The sequence below is a fragment of the Pelmatolapia mariae genome, linkage group LG20 (assembly GCF_036321145.2).
Source record: "Pelmatolapia mariae isolate MD_Pm_ZW linkage group LG20, Pm_UMD_F_2, whole genome shotgun sequence".
Classification (NCBI taxonomy): Eukaryota; Metazoa; Chordata; class Actinopteri; order Cichliformes; family Cichlidae; genus Pelmatolapia; species Pelmatolapia mariae.
Genome location: NC_086244.1, coordinates 20,462,058 through 20,483,167, shown reverse-complemented (window position 1 = coordinate 20,483,167; position 21,110 = coordinate 20,462,058). Strand labels below are relative to the sequence as shown.

Sequence of the window (21,110 nt, the reverse complement as noted above, 5' to 3'; positions counted from 1 at the left end):
TACCAATTGCTTGTCTAATCTTTTGGATTTTTTCTGTGAAGAATTTGGCAAAGTCATTGCAGGCCATGGTCGAATGAAGTTCAGCTGCCACTGACACAGGAGGGTTTGTTAGCCTGTCAACTGTAGAAAATAGGACCCGAGCGTTATGACTGTTTTTGGTGATGATGTCAGAGAAGTAGGACCTCCTTGCACTCCTCAGTTGTAAATTATAATTGTGAAGTTTCTCTTTATAGATGTCATAATGAACCTGGAGGTTTGTTTTTCTCCATCTGCGCTCAGCTTTCCTACACTCTCTTTTTTCATATTTCACCAGTGTGGAGTTTCTCCATGGAGACTTCTTCCTTCCAGAGATAACCTTCACCTTAATGGGAGCAATAGTGTCCATTACATTTAACATTTTAGCATTGAAGCTAGTGACGAGCTCATTGACTGAACCTCTGGACAGGTCAGGTGTTAATGGGAAGACCTGGTTAAAGATCTCACTACTGTGTTCAGTTATACACCGTTTTGTGATCACTGCTGTTGATATATTTGTGTGGGCTGAGATTTTACTTTCAAAGAAAACACAGTAATGATCAGACAGGCCCACATCAGACACAGTAACCTTTGAAATGCTCAGGCCCTTGGAGATCAGTAGGTCAAGAGTGTGTCCTCTATTATGTGTGGCCTCTGTTACATGCTGAGTCAGCCCAAAGTTGCCCAGAGTGTTACTCAGGTCTTTAGTCCCTTTGTCCTGAGGGTTGTCCACATGGATGTTAAAATCCCCAACAATAATTACACAGTCGAAATCAACACAGATCACAGACAGCAGTTCACTGAGGTCATTAAAAAAGTCTGTGCAGTATTTGGGAGGCCTGTAAACATTAAGAAACACAACTTTGGATGGGGCCTTCAGCTGTAACGCCACATATTCAAAAGACTGAAAACTTCCAGGAGATAGCTGCTTACATTGAAATGATTCATTAAATAAGACGGCAACCCCTCCTCCTCTCCTGCTCACCCTGGCCTCACTGATAAAACTGTAGTTAGGAGGGGTCGTCTCGATGAGAACAGCTCCACTGTTACTTTGGTCCAACCAAGTTTCAGTTAAAAACATAAAATCAAGGCTGTGCTCAGTGATTAAATCATTAATTAAAAATGTTTTCCCAGCTAAAGATCTAACGTTTAATAAAGCCAACTTAAGTGTTTTAGAGGTATTATTTGCCCCCTCGTGTTTGGGAGCAGTCTGTGGCACACAAGGTATGTTTACTACATTTAAAGATCTTTTAGAGTGCAGCTCTTTGTGTTTTGACCAGGCCACATGTCTCCTTCTGTCACCTAAAAGTACAGAAATTTTGAAACCTTCTAATAAACAGGGTCCCAGCTTCTCCTGGGAAAAGTCACCACTGTCATAATCCTCGCAGCCCGGACCCTCCACACATCACACATCAGACTGCGGAGACAGAGCATGAAGGTGGTAAGGAGGAACTAAGGGCGGCGAGGCTGCGCAGTGTAACTTTGGTTGCTCTGTTGAGGGCGGGGCTCGATGGCGAACCTTTGGCTGCTCTGGTGGGGGGTTAATGGGGGACAAAAAGGGATTGGGCCGGGGGGTAGATCTGAGCCCAGCATTGACCCGCTCCATCATCTCCTCAGTGAATTTCAGGTGTGGGGAGGAGGGAGAAAGGGAGGGGGAGGAGGGTGATGGCCTGTCAGGGGTTTGGGGGACTGGGGAAGGTCGTGGTCCCTGGTCCTGGTCGTTGGTGTTGTTGAGAGAGGTGGAGGCAAATAGGGACCCCTCTTCTTGCCTCAGATGTCTCTCCTTTCTGAGGCTCTTCCCGGGTGGGGGCAGATGGAGCTCCTCCTCAAGGTTTCTGCTGGGCTTTGTTTGTTCTTGGAGTACTGTTTGTTCCTCTTTATGAGATAACTCCTCGTTTATCTCAGCCTTGGCACCAAGCACAGATGGATGACGTATGGAATAAAACAAGTTGGAGGTGAACAGTTTCACCCCTGACTTGTTAAAATTAAATCCATTTGCTCTAAACAGATGCCTGCGTTCCCAAAAAATATTAAAGTTGTTGATAAAATGCACTGAGTGGTCAGTACATGCTGATATAAGCCATTTATTCAGTGCAAACAATCTGCTGAATCTCTCGTCTCCTCCTCTGACGGGCGGTACAGGCCCACTGATGAATACAGCTGCATTCAGAGAGTTTACAGTATTTAATAATCCAGTAAAGTCCCGTTTCAGAACCTCCGACTGTTGTTTGGACACATCGTTTGACCCTGTATGCAGAACAATATTTGTCACAGTTGGATATTCATCTGCAATCTGAAGAATTCTCTCCTTCAGGTTGTTGACCATATCCTTAGGAAAGCATAGGACTTTAGTGTTCTTACCGCACATCCTTTGTACATCCTTTACGGCAGAGTCACCCACAATCAGGGTTTCAGGCCTAGCCTTTAGCTTTCCCTGTGGCCTTTTACTTTTCAACAGATTTTCAGACCTTACTTCGCTACTTTTAGATGGATGGTTGTCCGATATAGATCCAGGGTCCTTTGATAGTGGAGCAAATCTGTTCTGCAGTTTCACATTCAGTTGTTTTGGAGGTTTGTTGTTAACCTTTCTATTCACGGTTGTCCAGTCCTGTTTCCTCCCGTATACAGGGGTAGAAGAGCTTCTCTGTCTCGTAGGAAGTGAAGGCCAGTCGGTTTCAGAGATTTCAGCTCGCTGTGTTCTGCCTGTGATACGTCCTCCCCCTTCTAGGAGACATGATTTGTGTCTTGGTTTTGCACCAGGACAGTCCAAGGGGGGATTATCGCTTGATGATTTATAGTAATGCACAGAGTCTACTTTCTTGGTCATGTTATCTGTGCTCCTTAGCTGTGTACTAGCTTGCTCATCGCCATTGCTTTGAATCAAAGGCAAGGTTGTTTCATTTCCACACAGTCCATTTACCTCCACATTTACTTCTAAGCGATGAATTTTTGTCTCCAGTACTGCAATCTTCTGCAGGAGTTTGTGGTAGTCATCTGTGGAGAGGGAAGGCATCTTGTTGCTAGTTAGCCTAGCTAGTTAGCCTAGCAGTTAGCACCTTTCCAGGCTATTGAGGCTGTTCGGAGTCCAGACGCTGTAATCAGGCTTCAGCTGTGTCTAGGCCACAGACACACGGAGCGCTGAGGATAAGGTAACTAAAAATGTTGCTGTTTCTGTTAAGAACACTTTAGTCCTAATGATCTATAAGTGTCCAGAAGCTCTCGCAGGTAGGCTCATACAGAAAAAAGGGAAAAAATCAGCATAAAAATCAATAAAAATCAATAAAAGAAGCAAAGCATTTGAAGAGCAAAGAGAGGAAGCGTCCACACTCACAAAAGGGGGCGGGTTATATAGGTGTTATATAGGTTTGGAAATTTGTACAGAAGATGTCAAAACTTTTGAATCTGGTCTTTTTCCAAGATTAACTGACAACTACAAAAGTACATCATGCCAGCTTAGCATGATGGGCTTGGATGACAATTGTATTTCAAACATGAAATACTGCCATGGTTAAAATTAGATTAGATTAGATGAAACTTTAATAATCCCTCGAGTGGGTTCTTCTGGGAAATTTGGTTTCCAATAGCACAGCACCGACAGAAGTTACAGAATGTGAGCAGAAATATACCATATATACACATATATAAATACAGAGACATATATAAATACAGAGTATACAAAAGGGATAAATAGAATAAATAGGAATAAGAATACAAGGGAATTGAACATTTCAAGTATTATGAGTCTATTGCACCGTTGGATATTACATTACGTTTGACATTTCTTTGTTTGGTTTCTTTTCAGGTGATAAATAAAGCTGTACCTGGAGGATCCGAAATCTGGGCACTGATTTCAAAGTCCCAAAAGGAAGGCTCAATGGCACAATCATTTAGTCATGAAAATGTTACGCATGTAAAGAAACTAATACACAACCTAATGAAATAATTAATCTGATTTCACAAACATACTTCAAGGGATGTAAGTCAGTTATCTCTAAACTCTACCAGGGCATATTGAAAAGTAGGGGGTCTTCAACAGCTTATATAAAGGAAAGATGGGAGAGAGAGTTGTCCTCAGTTATAACTTCTGAGCAATGGGACAACATGTGTGGGACTGCTATTTCAACCTCATCCTCTGCATACTGGCGAGAATTTAGTTGGAAAAACTTGGTACGATTTTTCATAACACCAAAACAACAAACACGGGGAAATTCTTCATGCTGGAGGAGCTGTGGGGAAACTGTTGCAAACCATACCCACATATTCTGGTCATGTCGAAAACTTGCTAAATTTTGGGAAGATGTTATATCAAACATAGAACAGACTATAGGCTTTAAATCAAAACAACGGCCTGTCATAACATTTTATTTAGGAGATCTACCCGAAGAACTAACAAGCAATGACAAATATCTCCTGAAGATTCTTACTGCTGCAGCAAAAAAAGCAATTACTCGTAAGTGGCTCTGTACTGACCCTCCTGTCTTGGATGACTGGTTGAGCGTTGTCGAGGAGATTCATAAAATGGAAAAACTTACCTTTTTGTTAAGGTTGCGAGCTAATATTTATACCATAAGATGGGACAAGTGGTTGAAATCTATCCGAAATTAGAAGTTGGTTTTTTTGTTTTTTTTTTGTTTTTGTTTTTTTTTGTTTTTTTTTAAATTTTCAATTTATTTATTCTTTTTTTCTCCTGCTGTGCCTACTCGCATCTATATAAACGTCTGAATGCCTCTCCTAGGCTGCTCTTACATCTGTAGATGTGTTGTCAATTCATAAATATAAAGTCATATTCTCACTACCAGAATTGCTTTGTGGGAAAAAGCTGTGCTTTTCAGTCGACTGCTTGTCTTGTTATTGTTGTTTTTGGCTGTTTGTTGTTTTCCTTTTCTGTTGTAGAAAATATGTAAAACCCTTAATAAAAACTAAGTAATAAAAAAAAAAAAAGAAAATGTTACGCATGGTACAGATTATTGTAATAATTATTCTTATTATAACTGAGTAAATCGGTCAGATTTTTAAAAGCAGGTGTTAATACTTTTGCAAACCTGTGATATTGTGCTAGATCAAAACTATTAACATTTAAATGTTTGATTTTTCCAGCCACTGGAAGCGTCCTCAAACATGGGAATGCGACATCTGCAGGGACAACCTAAGCCTGGGGTAAAGCAATATGAGACCTTTTCGTGTGAAAGGTTTTTACAGAGACTTTTGTTGCTATTGTTAAGTCATCTGAAACAAGCTAATTCATACAACTTTCTATTTCTAACTTTCAAGACTTGAATGGGATTCTGTCTATATTCTCTAAAAATTCAACTAAATAAGGCAATAGCAAAAAAGTATTAAATCCAACAAACACAGATCTAAACAGCTAGATTCTGTATTAATGTATTATCTCTTCTTTTTCACCCCTTTGTCGATATTTTTCAGAATCTGAATACTCTCCAGCAGGATGCTCTCCACAGATCACAACTTTGAGCTCAGTGCCAGCTCAGTTTCTCATGTTTCCTTTGACCCTGAAATGGCCTGGGGTATCCGTACTCTGGCCATGATCAACAAGCCCACTAACTTCAAATGTACTCATAGTCTCTAATATGTCTCATAAGTATATATTACAATATTATGAAAAGTAAGACATTTTAAATGGCTGCTCTTGATCTAAATATTAGCTTAACAAAATGCAAAGCCAGAGTATAGCTCAATTGTGTGAGATGATGGTATGGTAAGATGGGGTCTGGGTTATGGGAAAAGAAAACTTGACTTTAGAGCTGAGAATGGTTCACATGCTACTTTCACTACGGATATCATTAGACAGTGATAGTGGGTAGATAGTGAATGTGGTTATCAACAGTGATAACAGTTAAATGTTAAAGTTAATGAGAGCACAATTAGAAAAGGACAGAAAACCTATGAATTGTTTGAAATGAGAAAGCATTTTCTCTCTAGAAACATGACAGTGTTGATTAGGTTTACAAAGCTGTATCTGAACAAACCCTTCTGGACACTTCTGGAAAATGTCCTTTGAACAGACCAGGCCAAGTTTGGTCTTAAGAGGAAACTACAGAGAGCATCAGCATAAATGCTTCATACCGACTATCAAGCATAGTGTTTTGCAGCTCTTTCAAATAACCTATTTGAGGAGACCAGCAAAAAAGCAAATTTATTCTGAAAAGTGAGGTAAGTACCTCTTGTAAAGGTTCATGCCTGCACTTAATTAAAAGTGGAGAAATTGCTGAGTGCGCTCTTTCTGACCTTGTTTACCCGGGCTGGCAGCTAATCCTTCCCCAGAGGCATTTGATGATATCTTGGGTCATTTAACACATCACTCTGAAAACATCAGACACTGCTTTCAGTGCTGTATACATCTTATTGACATAAGAAGTAATAGACATAAGAAGCATAAGCAATACATATACATTTATCAAAGTGTAGTTTTAAATCGAATTGCTTGGGTTACATGTTTTTTTAATTAACTTATCCAGAAATAAAGTAAAAAGCAAAAAAAAAAAAAAATCACCTATGAGGTTTTACAGACTTCTTAACCTCTTGTTGGTTAAGAAAAAGGATAATATATAGCGAAATTCCGGTCTACTTGAGCCTTGACTTACAACACTTACAAGCTGGTGTCACCAAACAGGAATAAATAAACACACTTATTATGCTAGCTCGTGAAGAAAACCGCTGTTAGCTAAAGAGAAAAAAAATTATCTTTGTTTTTTTCCAGATGATGGTGAACAAACCTGAGTTGGAAGGTATTTATCTCTTGACCAGAAACAGGCTACAATGATATGGCAATTATTATTTGTGCCGGCTAACATTATCAAATCTTTTGTTAAAATTCAACTTTAAAAGTTGCAGCGCATCAGGGCTGTTTTTTGTTGATTCTTCTGCCCCCTGGTGGGGGAACTTGATTGTGCAGCTTTGTAATTAAAAGCTTTTTTAACTATTTAAAAATAGCATTTAGACTTACAAAATGAATATAACTTATTAACATGGTTTATGTTTTGCGCAAAGTGCACAAAAAGGTATACCATATTATAGCCTATACTTTTCTCCTACTAATCATGTAAACCAAGATAGTCCACTAGGAATGTGGCCCATTGCTTCCACATGAAAGGAGGAGCAGACTTGATAATCAAATTATAAACAACTCACTCAGATAGACAACAACGTTTATCCAACTGGCTGTACTGGTTTTATAATTAGCATTGGCATATCTATCTCTCAAACTGCTTCTTCCCCTGGGCTTTTCAGACATAGTCTCTACTCTGACCAAGCATTTTGCAACCTTTGTGCTTTTCTCATATTTTGTATACATTTCTCCTGTTTTTTATTTATTCCTGCTGTCTTAATATTTATATTTTATTCCTGCACAGTTGCTGCAGTGTACCCACAACGCACAATGACAATAATGGGCTAGCCTACTCTGTTCTACTCAAAACTCATATAACGTTCACTGACAGAAAATTACACACACACGTTTCTGAAACCACATCAGCTCCAGGAGAGAAAGCTGCAAGTCATATTTAGATTTACCCAAAAATATTAGCTTCTAGTGACACCTCTTTCTAAAGATTTACACACACATACACAACCACACCAGTCTTTTTATGAGCTTGTAAAAATCAATTGAAGTTTCCTGCTCAGCACAGTAACTGTACTAAGTTCTCCACAAATCCTCAGATGTCTTTACTTTGACTATATGGAGCTTTATTTACCTAACTACCACTGAGGTTCAATAAAACATGACAAACATGCCCTCTGCTGGTTCAGCAAGGAATTCCATCTACTTTGAACTCTCAATAACTTTGTTCCTGACAAATCATATCTTAAAAAAAAAATTAATCAAGTAAAACTTAAAGGCAGCATTGAAAATCTTTTTTGCTGTTCATCTTTTATAAAATAATACATTTAAATATTATGTGTAAATACCATCATTAATTAAACACCAAACTCTTATGTTTTATTTATATATTTATTGAGAAATTAAAATACATTCTAAATTGTCCAATATAAATATTTATCATACACATTTTCTATTACGCAAGTGGCCAGTTTTTCCTACCACTGATTTTCCCTTCACCCATTACCTCCCCCTTGGAGGTAGCCATCATACAACTCTCTCAGGTAGAGAATGAGCTCCTCTGTGTTTTGTCCTGTGAGAGCTGAAACAGGGATGACCCTCTGGGAAACGTGGCTTTTAAGAGTTTCCAGCTTTTCCCGGGCCTCAGATAGGTCCATTTTGTTGGCTATGATAGCCTGAGGCCGCTGGGACAGTCCAGGCTCATACTGGTCCAGTTCATAACGCAAATGTTGGAGCTGGGTCCAGGGCTCTGGAGCCGACAAGTCCAGAACAAAAAGGAGGAAACGACAGCGCTCTATATGGCGCAAGAAGGAGATTCCTAAGCCTCGATTTAGATGGGCTCCTCGAATGATGCCTGGGATGTCAGCAACTGCATAAAGTTAAGGTAAAAATCACAACATCATTCAACGTTATCATACTGTAATATACTATAATAATAACCTTTTTTTTTTCTCTTACAATAAACAGTTAGAATTTTTGCTTAAAACCACCTACCTGCAACTTGCTCATGATCCCTGTACTTGACTATGCCCACATGAGGATTGAGAGTTGTAAAAGGGTAAGCAGCCACAGCAGGTCTAGCATTGGTGATGGCTCTCAAAAGAGATGATTTCCCAGCATTTGGAAAGCCAACCTGATGGGATGAAAGAGAATACAAAACACTTCAATATATCTGCGTTGATGAAAAGTCATACACCAGTTTTCTCTTCAGAAACAGGGTCTGCTCACAAGTCCAGCATGTGCCATGGTACGTAGCTCCAGTTGAAGGACCCGCTCCTGGCCTGTTATTCCAGGAGTAGCTGTCATTGGAGAACGGTTTTCATTTGACAGAAAGAATCGGTTCCCTTTCCCTCCAGCCCCTCCAAATGCAGCAAGATACTCCTGACCATGCTCAGTCATGTCCAGTATGGTTATGCCCTGCTCCTTGACTACAGTTCCTAATGGTACCTTTATAGATGTTAAAAAAAAAAAAAGCAAACACACACAAAAAAAAAAACATCACAGGAGAGGTTAAGTCAGGTCAGGCCAGACTCATGATCAAAGTGTGACAGATTACATGCCGTTTATGATGAAATGCAGGGACTCACACGAATGTAGGTTGGGCTGCCGTTCCGACCATAACAGTTCTTGCTTCCCCCTGATTCCCCATCCTCCCCCTTGTAAAGTGGAACTACTTGTGCTAATGATTTGACAAAGCGGTCAGCTGAAAGCAGACAAAAAAGGAATACGTATAAAAGCATGGCAAAACTCATTGTTATTGAAGAATTTATTGTCCATTTGATCCTGGTTTTGTTTCCTGTCTATATACACTCACCGGACACTTCATTAGGTACACCAGGTGCTCATTAAAGCATATATTTAATCAAATGGCAACATCTCAATGTATAAAACATCTTGACATGGTCAAGACCAATTGCTCAAGTTTAAACAGAGTAACATATGGGGAAGAAACATGACTTAAGTTGCTTTGAATGTGACTAGATTGTTGGTGCCAGAAGGGCTGGTTTGAGTATTTTAGAAACTCATCTACTGGAATTTTCCAGCACAATGGTCTCAAAGATTTATACATAACAGTCTTGAAAATATCCAGTGAGCAGCAGTTCTCAGCAGGTGAAGATGCCTTGTTGATTTCAGAGGTCAGAGGTGAGCTGATAGGAAGACAACCTGCTGAACCTTGAAGCAGTTGGGCTACACAGCAGCACTACATCGGGCGCCACTCCTGCCAGCTAAGAGCAAAAAGCTGAGGCTTCAATTCACACAGGCTCACAGAAACTGAACGGAAGATTGAAAAATTATGTTTGCTCTTGAGAGTATATTGACTTCTACATGGCAAATCAGATAGTGCAAATAAACATTCCTGTAACCAATCGAACTTACCCTTGATAATGATGCTTCCTCCATCACCTCCATTCCCTCCATCCGGTCCACCCCACTCTTTCCGAGGCTCACTGTGAAAGCTGCTGGCCCCTTTACCCCCTGACCCAGCCACCAGCTTCACACGGCGGTGGTCCACAAAGTGACGGGTCTGTGGGGCGCAAAAAGAAGCCATTTCACAGTAGAGTGAATCATGCTTACGACTCTGATAGTCTCCACAACAGGTATGTTTATGCTTTGTAAATATGCAAATATGCTGAGAAATAAGACGTGTAAAATACGCTTTAACTTAACGCTTAACATACCAGTTTCTTTTCAGACATCTCCCTTTTCTTGGGGTTTCCGCGGACTTTGGTGCACAGTGTACTCGAGGTGCTGACATCTCTGACACCGCCGACGTTCCTACTGCAGGGCGCAGTACTGAGTGTGAGTGGGCTCAGCTCACCTCTTTCGACCTTTTGTTCGAAAATACATCTTAAAAGTAATTCCGAGGATGGCCGGCGAGGGATTTTAACTCTAGATAACGCTGCCAACATTATAACGTTCAATAAACAGACACCGGTTACAGTTTTAAAGTAGCTAAAAGCGACCTGTCAATGTCACGTCGACCGTTTACGTTAATACGCATCACCACCAGCGTGATAAACAGGAAACTATCGGGGAAATAGGTAAGGGTTTATAAAATCTAAATGTCCATTCATGGATTTCCCTTATATATAATTATTTGGCGTTTTCGATACGACCGCAACTACCCATCACACGTTTACAGAGTACGACCAACACATCTACGGAAGCCACAACGGTCAAAATCAGTGTTTGCCGTTGCTTTGTGGTACACTACCGCCACCTGCTGTGCTACAAAAGAAAAGAAAACCTCATACCTGAACCGCCAAAGAATTCATATTTTCAACTCAAAACTCTAAAATGTGTCTACCTTAAAAAAAAAAAAAAGTTTGCTGAAGTTTGATTTAGAATCAATTTTATTTTGCAGACATGGCAGATATTCTAGTTGTTTAGTGACCTAACCATGTTGCAATCTACACATGATGGAGACTTTATTAAGTAAACCTTGCAAGTACCAGGTTCAACCCCCCTTTTGCCTTTAAAACTGCCTTAATTCTTCTTTGAATAGATTTAAGAAGCTGCCCTCCTCTTAGCTCAAAGCAGTCTGCCCATTCTTCTCTGGTGACAAGAAGACATTTTTACTCTGAATTGCTGTTCACTGGATATTTTCTCTTTTCGAGACCGTTCTTTGTAAACCCTAGAGATGGCCTACCAGGCACCAGCAACTATACTATGTACAAAGTCACTAAAATCACCTTTCTTCCTCATTCTGATGCTTGGCTTAAACCTGAGCATATTAAGTTGTCTAAATTCTGTGATGCACTGAGTTATTGCCTAGTAATCTGAAACTGAACAGGTGTGCCCAATGAAGTGACTAATGAGCATACAATGAAATATTAAAGAATCTCTGACTCATGTTCAGATGACAAAATCCAGACACACAAAAGGTGAATGTCAATTTATTTTTGTATAGCAAATAGTAACAAAAGACAGCAGAAAAGATCAGGCGATGCAGTCTTACAATAGATAAGTAGATAACATTCATATTTGGATTATGCACATCAAACTCTCCTTCTCGCACATCCACACACACCGACACGCACACTAACAAGGCATACCACCCATGAGTGATGACACACTATGTAGAACTGGAAAACGACTTGCCACACATGTTTGGTTCACAGTTAAAATGAGAAACTGATACCAATTTAGAGACGCCTGTGATTGTCAGTGTTGAGTGGTACATAGTTAATCAGCTGTTTGACAGCCAGGTATCTCCCATCCTTGATAACCCCTGCAGAATGACCACAGTTGTTGTGTTATTCTTCCCCTCTGAGGTAAGTTGAGTTACAACAAGATGTTATAACAGAATACTGCTAAGTTGGACCCTCACAACCACAGAAATAAAAAAAAAAGTTGTCTGATTTCTTTTTAACTAAATAAACAAAGAAATAACTTGCAGATAGATAGATCGATAATAAATATGAAAAAGGTAAATTCTTGTACATGTACAAAAATTATACTGCTGCAACAATTGTATTATTTTTTTTACATGAGTTCCTTGATCTAATACAACTAATAGCAATAAAAAAATTACAAAGAAAAAACTGCTAAAGTAGTAAGATTTATGTTTGATATGTTCACATATCTGCCTCTAAGTCACATAAATAAAGAAGTAATATTCTTAAATAGTCTATCACATTCTGTTCTTTTCCTGTAACATAACACTGAATAACTTGAGACAAACGATCTCTGTCTTTATCACAGCTGTATATAAAAAAAACAAACAAACAAACAAAAAAACAACATATAATCACGTAAAGTTCACCATAAGAGCCAACCTCAACATGACTGACAGAGCTGAGTGTATTGCACTTATTGAAGTTGAGGTGCAGGACATGTCACTGTTCTGTTCCTGTGTTACTTTGGCTTTTTGAGTATCATCTCTTAAAAACAGCCTGAATCACGCTACGATACAAAATATTAGACAATACGTACACTGTCACTGTAAAATAAAGTGCAGACAAAGTGGCAATGCAATTTTATGTAAAAATCATTACTTTATGGCATCAGAGCGCAACACTCCTTACCTCTGCACATACGCTATAAGCCGGCGCAGAGCGATGCCACTCAAAATATAGTGTCAAAAATACTACCACGATGTAAGATTATCATGGACAATGATACACATTTTTAAGTTTTCATCTGTCAACTATCTATTATGTCGATTACCTCAGCAAGACATATGTAGAGAGTGAAAACACATAATGTTATACCACACAGCAACACATCACAGTTTGACTAACACAGACAAACCCCATGATCAAGTCAGGTTTAACGACCAACATTTTCACCTTTTTTTTTAAGGATGTACCATGAGATATAACAGTGTCTATACCAGGAATAAGAGCAAGATTTATAGTCTTCTATCAAATATCAAAGAATATTCTCTTCAAGACTAATTAGCTTTTTTTTAGTCCCACAGTCTCACTTGCGCTGTGCACCAAAAATAAAATAACATCAAAAGCTCTTAAAACAATAAAGTTAGGGGATAGAGAACAAGTTAATTTGTGCATGATGCTGAGGTGCATTTGACAACTCCACAGCGCCCTTTTTAGTAGCTTGTATAGAATGGTTACATTAAATGCCTTGGTTTTGCAAGCACCACAACCAGCTACAACCCTGTTGAAATTAAAACGGAGGAGGGAAGCATCACATTTGACTGGATTAATTATTTTAGCTAGAATGATGATTAATGAGAGGATAATAAATCTGATGGCAGCCTGATCTAATCCATAGCTGAGCCCAGTTCATTACTGTTGAATGTTCCATCGCACATTTTCTTCCACCAGCAAAACATTGTGGTGCCTCATTGCTGATAATTTCCATATTGACCCTGAAATTAGAAAAAATATATGTTTAATTAGATTTATTTATTTATTTATTTATATATATACTGCTTAAAGTTGTGGTCGGACATTTACATATACTCATCATGGGCATAAATTTAAAGACAATATTTGGTTTTTAGTTATTTTTTACACTGTTATTTTTGGTGGAATGACTATAACATACATCTTCAAGATGTAGACCGATTCTTAAAACAATGGGAAATGTCTGAGAAACTCTAAAGTGGAGATCTAAAAAGGAGAATTGTAGATTTAATCAAGTTGGGAAGGTCTCTTAGAACCAATTCAAAACAACTGTAGATTCCAGGATCATTAATTCAAACAATTATAAATAAATATAAATTATTCAGATGTGTCACTACTTTGCCAGGATCTGGAAGAAGACCAAAATGTCACCCTCAGATGAGAGGAAATTGTTTAGGATATTCAGAAACAACCCAGGGAATTCCCAAGGTTCAAACATGACATGAACTGGAATCTGCAAATCTGAAAATTTTTGGTCTATGCTTAAAAGGTTCTCTGCTGGGAAACCAGCCAATTTAAATTAACTCCACCAGTTCTGCCAATGAGAGCAGCCAAATACTGAACTTGGATTATGTCAGAAGCTTGTTGATGGCTACTAGAAGTGTCTGGTTGAGGTGCAAATTACTAAAGAACATTTAACCAAATACTACTGGAGATGTAGGTATATATTTTAGTCTGTATATATCATTTTGAGCCTGTGTGGATTACAGAAAACCCAAAAATAATTTCAAAGATGTGCACCCAATTCTTGGTTTTTAAGTCATTAAAGAAGCATGTACATAAGAACAAGTTATTCAATAAAGATGCATGTTCTCCACCATGGGAAATGAACAGTTACACCATATTCAAGCTGATGATGAATGCATGTAAACTTCTGACCACAACTGTCTGCATGGTGCTTTCAGAGTATATGTTTCTATTAGTACTAAAACAGACACACACTACAACATCTTTTTTTACTTCACTGGTCCTACATGAATCTGATTTTCTGTTGCTTTGTGTAATTATATAAGGAAGCAGGAAACAGTGTTTTAGATCATGGTCCAATTCAATTACAATTCTTTGAGACAAAGGGGGTCTAGCAAGGGCCTGTGTTATTTTATTACTCTTGTTTCGTGCACAGATTTGTGCCAGTATGTCTATACCTAAATAATACATACATTTTGCTTCTAAGTTAAAACGTCTCATGTACCTGTTCATAGGAGAACGGCCTCTGCGTCTGCGCCCCAGGGCCTCCCTGGGAAGATCGGTAGGATCCATATTGTTGGCTTTGACTCTGCTGATACTGAGAATATTGAGACGATCCTCCCTGGACTGGACCTGTAGCACAGGAGTTCAATTAGGTGGATGTTTTCAGTTGTTTTATGTGCGTGTTCAAATTTGCCTGAATGCACAAAAACGACTGTATGAGTCCACTCTCACCATATCCCTGGGGCTGTCCGCTGTAGCCTTGTTGAGAAGAGTACTGCTGTTGGCTGAAGGCTTGCTGCTGGCCTGAGCTCTGTTGATACTGGGCCTGCTGTTGACTGTACTGAGAGTTACCTGGAGGTAGACATATCAGATGCACATTACTATAGTTAAGTATTTATTTAAACAATAAAATATAGAAATGCAATTTAAATTAAGAAATGTTATTACCTCCTTCATAGTAATGTTGTGAGGATTCATCAAATGATCTATCATACCCTTGTTCCCCATATGAAGACTGTTGATATGAATACTCCCCATGACCTGCAGAGAACACGATTCAACACATGCAAAAACTCCTCTGCTAAGGCAAAATCCAGTGACAGACGAAAGAGAAGTTATTATTTGCAGGTTGCAGCTGAAACGTTCATAATAAATGTCTGTCAACAAATTTACACACGAACACCATTTTGCCAGCCTTTTCACTTCAACATATTACACAAAGCATTTTTTTAAAAAACCACTCCAGATGAAGTTTGAGCTCTCTCTGTGACACGCTGCTATATCGCTCTCTGAAATCTGAAATCTCGGCACACCAAAGGGGACAGTATGGACACAGACACAGTGGCAGAAAATCGACCAATGTCAGAGTTTTCAATTTTTTTTCATTACTTTTGTCTCCCACAATGAAAAGTTGGGAGGAAGAGCTTCAGCAATAAATCTGGCTCAGGCCTGCAGGACAGTGCTAAAGGGAAATGGTATGACCTACAATGGGGATTGTGTGTTTGAAAGCTGTGTGTATGAAGTTTATGGATGTGCATGATTACCATCAGGGTAATACTGCTGGTTTATGGGCTCGCTGGAGCTCTGAGTGTGTCCATACTGCTCTCCGTAGAACTCGTCTTGTCCCATGTACTGCTGTGCAGATCCTGCAAGACAGGTAAGACCATGATTGGTTAAACAACTGGTCAAACCAACTGGCCGCTGTGTTGGACACTAAGTGACTGTGGCCAGGAGAACTACAAATAGCTTAAAATAAAAAATAATTAATATTACAGTAATGATGTTTTATAACTTGTGTGTAAATAGAGTACTGTACAAGTCACTGAAAAATGATTTTCAATAGATTAAATTGCTAATATGAAATAAAAATAATATGAAGGAAGATTTATTTTTTTACCCAAATTTTAGATATAGTAATTAAAGTGAAACAATTGCACTGCTTATTTAAATGAAAAACGAAATATATGCAATTTTTGAAGATAAAGTGTAGAGTACAGAAGGTCTGTTATTCTGGAAAATTAGGATTTGTTTGGTGGTGGTGTGCAGAAACTCCAGATTCCACTTCCGTTTTTTTATCTGAACTGTATCTTAGAGAATCAAAAAATTACAAAATAACAAGAACTCTGAAAACTGCAACAAAAGTCAACATACTCTAATCTCCTTTCAATCTCCAACAAAGCCAAAAATTCCATACAAAGATGGGCAGAATCACAGAATGCACTCATACCAACGCAATCTAAAACATACAGTTGTAGTCAGAAGTTTATATTCACTCACCATGGCCAGATGTCATGGCAATTTCAGGGTTTTGATGATTTTTCTAGAGTGGAATGATTGTACAACATACATCTTTAATTCAATAAATTCAGATTCACACAGGTTATAATATATACATACATCCACACTAATATTTGGTTTCAGTTCAATTAAATTAACAACAAGTGCACTAAAGACAACTGATTGCTGTACAATCATTCCAAGAACAGTTCAGAGAAATCATTCAAATCATTTAAAACCCCAGATTACCATGACATTCATGTCCATGGTGAGTGCATATAAACTTCTCACCACAACTGTACATGTCTTTTGCACTTCCAGATATGACCAATTAGCTATAGATAATCAAAATATCCCTTCCAGCTGCTGCACAACCAAAGGCTGATGGGAAATCCACACAGCTTAACCATGGACACAATATTCCTGTAACACACATCTATCTGGAAGCACTTCACACTATAATGCAATAGGGTACTAGTGCTGATGGCCTGTTGCACTGGAATTAGTATCACATCCTTCTTCTAAATCTAAGTTACTACATGCCTTCAAAGCCTGCACCCTTTGAAAGACACAAAGGGACAGAGTGGAGCTATTATTAGGCACGCACTGACATTGCAAGTTAAGTGATTTACAGAGATGGGAACCTAATGTGACACAAGTGATACATCTCCAGGCTACTTCTTAAAGTTACAGGAAGGCAACTAGAGCCTACACAATTCCAGATGTCTAATATCACTCTCGTTTTATAATCTTGGAACATCATACTACCAATACTACCTACTTATCAGGGGCTTTTGCAGCAACTATGGCTTTCATCTCAATCCACCTCAAAACTTAGATACTGGCAACCACCGCCACACTTGGAAGACCTGGAAAACTATTCTCCAGACATTCAGGTGTTCACACACACCCACACACAAGTGTACATAAGTACACAAATCAGTCCAAATAAACTCACTGAAACAACAGCCATACCAAAGCAGCGTAAAGAAATCTTGCCACCTACCTTGCTGAGAAGAGCGGTAGGATCCCATGGGCCTCTGAGACATCATGCTGTTTCCTTGACTGCCCTGACCCATCATGCCCATAGCCTGCTGTCCCTGATAATGTTGCCCCCCAGCTTGGGCTGAGGAGTAGTGTGGTGTGGCAGACTGCTGGTGCATCATGGAGACTGTGGAGGAGGTGGGATTATTTGGGGGGAGGGGGAGATCTTGTACATTAATATATAGAGATAAACTTCATCTATAATGCTGATAAATTCTGCTTATGCTCTAGAATGCACAGCCTTCTGGAGCATAAGCAGAATTTCCAGATCTGAGCCTGACAGAAATGTGTATAGTTACACAAACAAACAAATGTAGAAGGAGGTCCAAGGCAATCAGGACACAGGGGGAAAGCCAAAAGGGATCCATAGCATATAGCAGTCAAGGGTCTTTTAAAAAAATATCTTTAAAGAAATGCTTTCAAGATGCTGCTTTAAGTGTAAACAAAGCCAGCGAAGTCAGCGCATTAACAGAAGTACAATAAATACACATGGACATCCAGGGAAAGAAGGGGTGCATCTCAAAAAGTAGGAGAAGTTAAACCTGAAGCAAAGGGAAGAAGGAGGGAGGCAGGACACCTCACTGATGAACTGAATGTGTTTTGTATTTGTCTGTTACACAGGAGGAAAGTTTAAGATATGCATGCAAGCATATTTTTTATGCAAGCTCGAAAGGGGCACAGCTTCAGAGGTCATCATCCAACTGTTTTACTGATTTACCATGTACAGTATTTCACCCTGAAAACATTCCCATCCTCTAAATGCCAAATCTTGTATAATACACATAAACAAGTAAAAAACAAGTACGGCATCTTGCATCTCGAGAGATGGTAACTCCTGACTATCAGATCATGATGGTTTAAAGACCAATTCCTGATGACTGGGCTTTACGATACCTGGCTCACCTTGGTTGGAATGCATGTTGAGGTTGCTGCGGGAGGAGGAAGAAGAGGATGAGGATGTGGAGGAAGAAGAGGAGGAAGAGCCATAACCAGGCCCAGGGCCCTGGATCATGCTGCCCTGGGAGGAGGGCGCAGCGTGGCTGTACCCAGGGACCGAGCTGCCATAGCTGCTTGCTGGCAGGCTGAGGGAGGTGGAGGGAATAGCCGACTGCACCTGACCAGATTGCTGCTGCATGGGGGCATGGCTGGGCCCTGACAACACACACGCACAGTCAGAGCAGCCACCACACATTCCCCTGTGGTGCCATATCATGTTAACCACGGCCCCACATTCAGTTCATCTTCACAGGAAACGTGCATGGTTGAACAAAGCTAGAGTAACGCATGTTAAGGATGTGTGTATATTTTTTTCACAAGAAGAGGGAATATAGTAACATAACTGTGAAACAATCTGACTCATTGGCTGAACTTAAAACCACAGATACTTAAAGGCAATGAAGCAATAAAGAAGTGCGGGCACTGTGGCAGACAAGACATGGTACTGTGTCTGCAGACAAACATGCAACTAAGTCAGAATCAGACGAGCAAGCAAGACACTGGACGGACAACAAAATCGGGAGGTATCTTTGGGCTGAAATAAGTGATTCAGGGCTTATCTGTAAAACGCAGGTATGCAATTAACTCTCACCATTACTCATTTGGCTCTGCATCATTGATGTCGGGGGCAGTGCTGGTCCCATGTTGTCATTGAGGTTACTTTGAGCATGTCCCCCACTCTGGCCCATCCCTCCAGGACCCAAAGACATACTGGAAGTGGGAGGCTAAAGGTGTAGAGACGTAATATTTAAGTAGTGGCAGTCATAAATGATATGCAGTTCATTTTTTTCACACTGTATTTATATGCATCTATTTTCTATCAATGTTCTATTTTCCCAGTGGACACAGTGTATACTTATATTTGATAGTTGCTATTACTGGAGTCACAAATCACACTTACCGCAGGTAGTAATGACTGCATGTTCTGATTTGAATCAGCTATTGTGGCCAAGTAAACAAGATTTCTGTGCAGGATCTGCTGATACCTGGAAGAAGAAGAAGAAAACCAGTCTTAATTGTGCTATGCTTTGATATTTAGCAGGTACTGGTCAGGGAGGAAAGAAAAAAACACTTACTGTGTGCATTCAGCCGTCTTGCCTTTGCTTTGGTAATCCATTATGCACTGTATTAAATGATTATTTTCATCCAGCATCTTTGGAAAATAATAAAACAACTTCATTCCACTGTATCTGAAGTCCTATAAGTGTATAGTAAATTATTAACTAACAGATACTCTATTAAAACAGTGCTGTGCTTGATTCTCAGAACTTTATCCAGCCCTTGAATGTTTTTTTCTGGGTCATCTTTTTCATTTTCTTTTTATATAACAGAGCCAAAGAAGAACTCATTTTTTCACTGTCTTTATTTAGGACGCCGTTTGAAAGTCTGGCTTTCAAGGATAGGGTTTACGTTTTACTTTCGCGCTAAACGGTTCAATCAAGGATAAAAGCGGTGCCCCTAGGACATATACTGTAACACCTGCCTTCAATTTCAATCTATAGCCTACTTAATTAAACACCAGGGCAGGGCTGTTGCTTTGAGAATTCTTGTTAACCATCTTGCGAGGAAATATAAAGCTGATTTCCAATTTCTCACACTAAAATATTCCCATTCGTCTCAAAATATCTGCGAGGATGACAGACAGCATCACCAAGAAAGCAGAGATCCAGCCGGCGTTAAGCCGAGCGCTCGTCTACATCACCGCGATGGCTTTGTTTGGTTCGCACCTTCAATTGACTGTAACGTTACAATACCAGTTGCCATTTCTTTGATATTCACCACTGGCTACTTTCTCTGCACTGGAGGGGGATCACATACTCCCATGCTAGAATATCTAAATAGAAATGTCGCGACGTTTTAGGATTTTTTTTTTTACCTTTTGAATGGTTTGCTGTGTCACCTCCCCTTTACTTCTGGGGCGCGCCGATGAAAACGCCACCGACATTTTGTCATATGGGAAATAAAAGAGCCGCTTTTATTCTAATATTTATTATCTCGAGCGCAGCCTTCTATTTGGTTACATAGTTTCTCCATTACCAGGAATAGGGGTACTGACCAAACCAGAGCCATGTCGCGAAAGATGGAAAATTAGAAAACACTTGACTTATCTGAATGGCATTAAACAGAGGATTTCCCTTAAGCTATTATTTGTGTCTACGTGCAAATAATTACATGCATATAAAGGGATATGATGGTAAGCGAAAAATCCCTCTCCCTCAGATTTTGGTATAGTCCAGGCAGTGAGTAGCCTACCACTTTCCCTCACTGTAGACGGGGTATCGTTTGATTCAAGAAAGCAGTCTGCTTGGAGCACACGCTGCTCAGTGCGCAAAAGCTTTAAGGATCAGCTGTAGCCAAAGTTGCTTTCAGCATTTCAGGAAATGTGGGAATCCCACCATTCACTGTGGAGTGTTTACACTTTTCACAACAGCACTTGCCCCTCAAGTACTGAATCAGTAATCTTATAATTCAGTGAGACATTTACTCTTTAAATTTATTTTTTCCAGTTTATATAATCGAATCTTGAATATATTGCAAACGTTGTTTAAAGGAGTGATCCTTCTTAAAAGGACAAAGAAACAGCCATAGAACGCAGATACTATCCCAGATTATTTATAATTAGGATTGTACAACTAAGA

The 21,110-nt window shown here is 39.5% G+C and overlaps 2 protein-coding genes across 4 annotated transcripts; both read right to left on the bottom strand.

Moving 5' to 3' along the window:
• Window positions 1-8,019: 8,019 nt before the first annotated feature.
• Window positions 8,020-10,749, bottom strand: mtg2 (mitochondrial ribosome-associated GTPase 2). Its single transcript, XM_063464209.1, has 6 exons — window positions 10,273-10,749; window positions 9,971-10,118; window positions 9,181-9,296; window positions 8,822-9,040; window positions 8,588-8,726; window positions 8,020-8,462 (listed from the first exon to the last, which is right to left on the bottom strand). Exons 1-6 carry the CDS (start codon window positions 10,501-10,503, stop codon window positions 8,089-8,091), a joined length of 1,227 nt encoding a protein of 408 aa, XP_063320279.1. The 5' UTR covers window positions 10,504-10,749; the 3' UTR covers window positions 8,020-8,088.
• A 736-nt stretch (window positions 10,750-11,485) lies between these two features.
• On the bottom strand, window positions 11,486-20,468 carry LOC134619347 (calcium-responsive transactivator-like). Of its 3 annotated transcripts, XM_063465131.1 has the most exons (11): window positions 20,348-20,468; window positions 19,548-19,624; window positions 19,373-19,457; window positions 19,064-19,196; window positions 18,379-18,627; window positions 17,438-17,602; window positions 15,699-15,800; window positions 15,103-15,195; window positions 14,887-15,006; window positions 14,657-14,784; window positions 11,486-13,427 (listed from the first exon to the last, which is right to left on the bottom strand). In XM_063465131.1, exons 1-11 carry the CDS (start codon window positions 20,414-20,416, stop codon window positions 13,401-13,403), a joined length of 1,248 nt encoding a protein of 415 aa, XP_063321201.1. In that variant the 5' UTR covers window positions 20,417-20,468; the 3' UTR covers window positions 11,486-13,400. The 3 variants fall into 3 exon arrangements, with proteins under 3 accessions (XP_063321201.1, XP_063321202.1, XP_063321203.1); XM_063465132.1 differs by lacking the exon at window positions 15,699-15,800; XM_063465133.1 differs by lacking the exon at window positions 18,379-18,627.
• Window positions 20,469-21,110: the final 642 nt, after the last annotated feature.

Coding starts and splice junctions, on each gene's coding strand:
- mtg2 (XM_063464209.1), bottom strand. CDS start 10,503: ATGTTGGCAGCGTTATCTAGAGTTAAAATCCCTCGCCGGCCATCCTCG. Junction 9,041..9,180: donor GCAGCCCAACCTACATTCGT/GTGAGTCCCTGC, acceptor ACATCTATAAAG/GTACCATTAGGAACTGTAGT. Junction 8,727..8,821: donor CCATGGCACATGCTGGACTT/GTGAGCAGACCC, acceptor TCATCCCATCAG/GTTGGCTTTCCAAATGCTGG.
- LOC134619347 (XM_063465131.1), bottom strand. CDS start 20,416: ATGTCGGTGGCGTTTTCATCGGCGCGCCCCAGAAGTAAAGGGGAGGTG. Junction 19,197..19,372: donor TGCAGTCATTACTACCTGCG/GTAAGTGTGATT, acceptor CTACACCTTTAG/CCTCCCACTTCCAGTATGTC. Junction 15,007..15,102: donor ACAACATTACTATGAAGGAG/GTAATAACATTT, acceptor GTCTACCTCCAG/GTAACTCTCAGTACAGTCAA.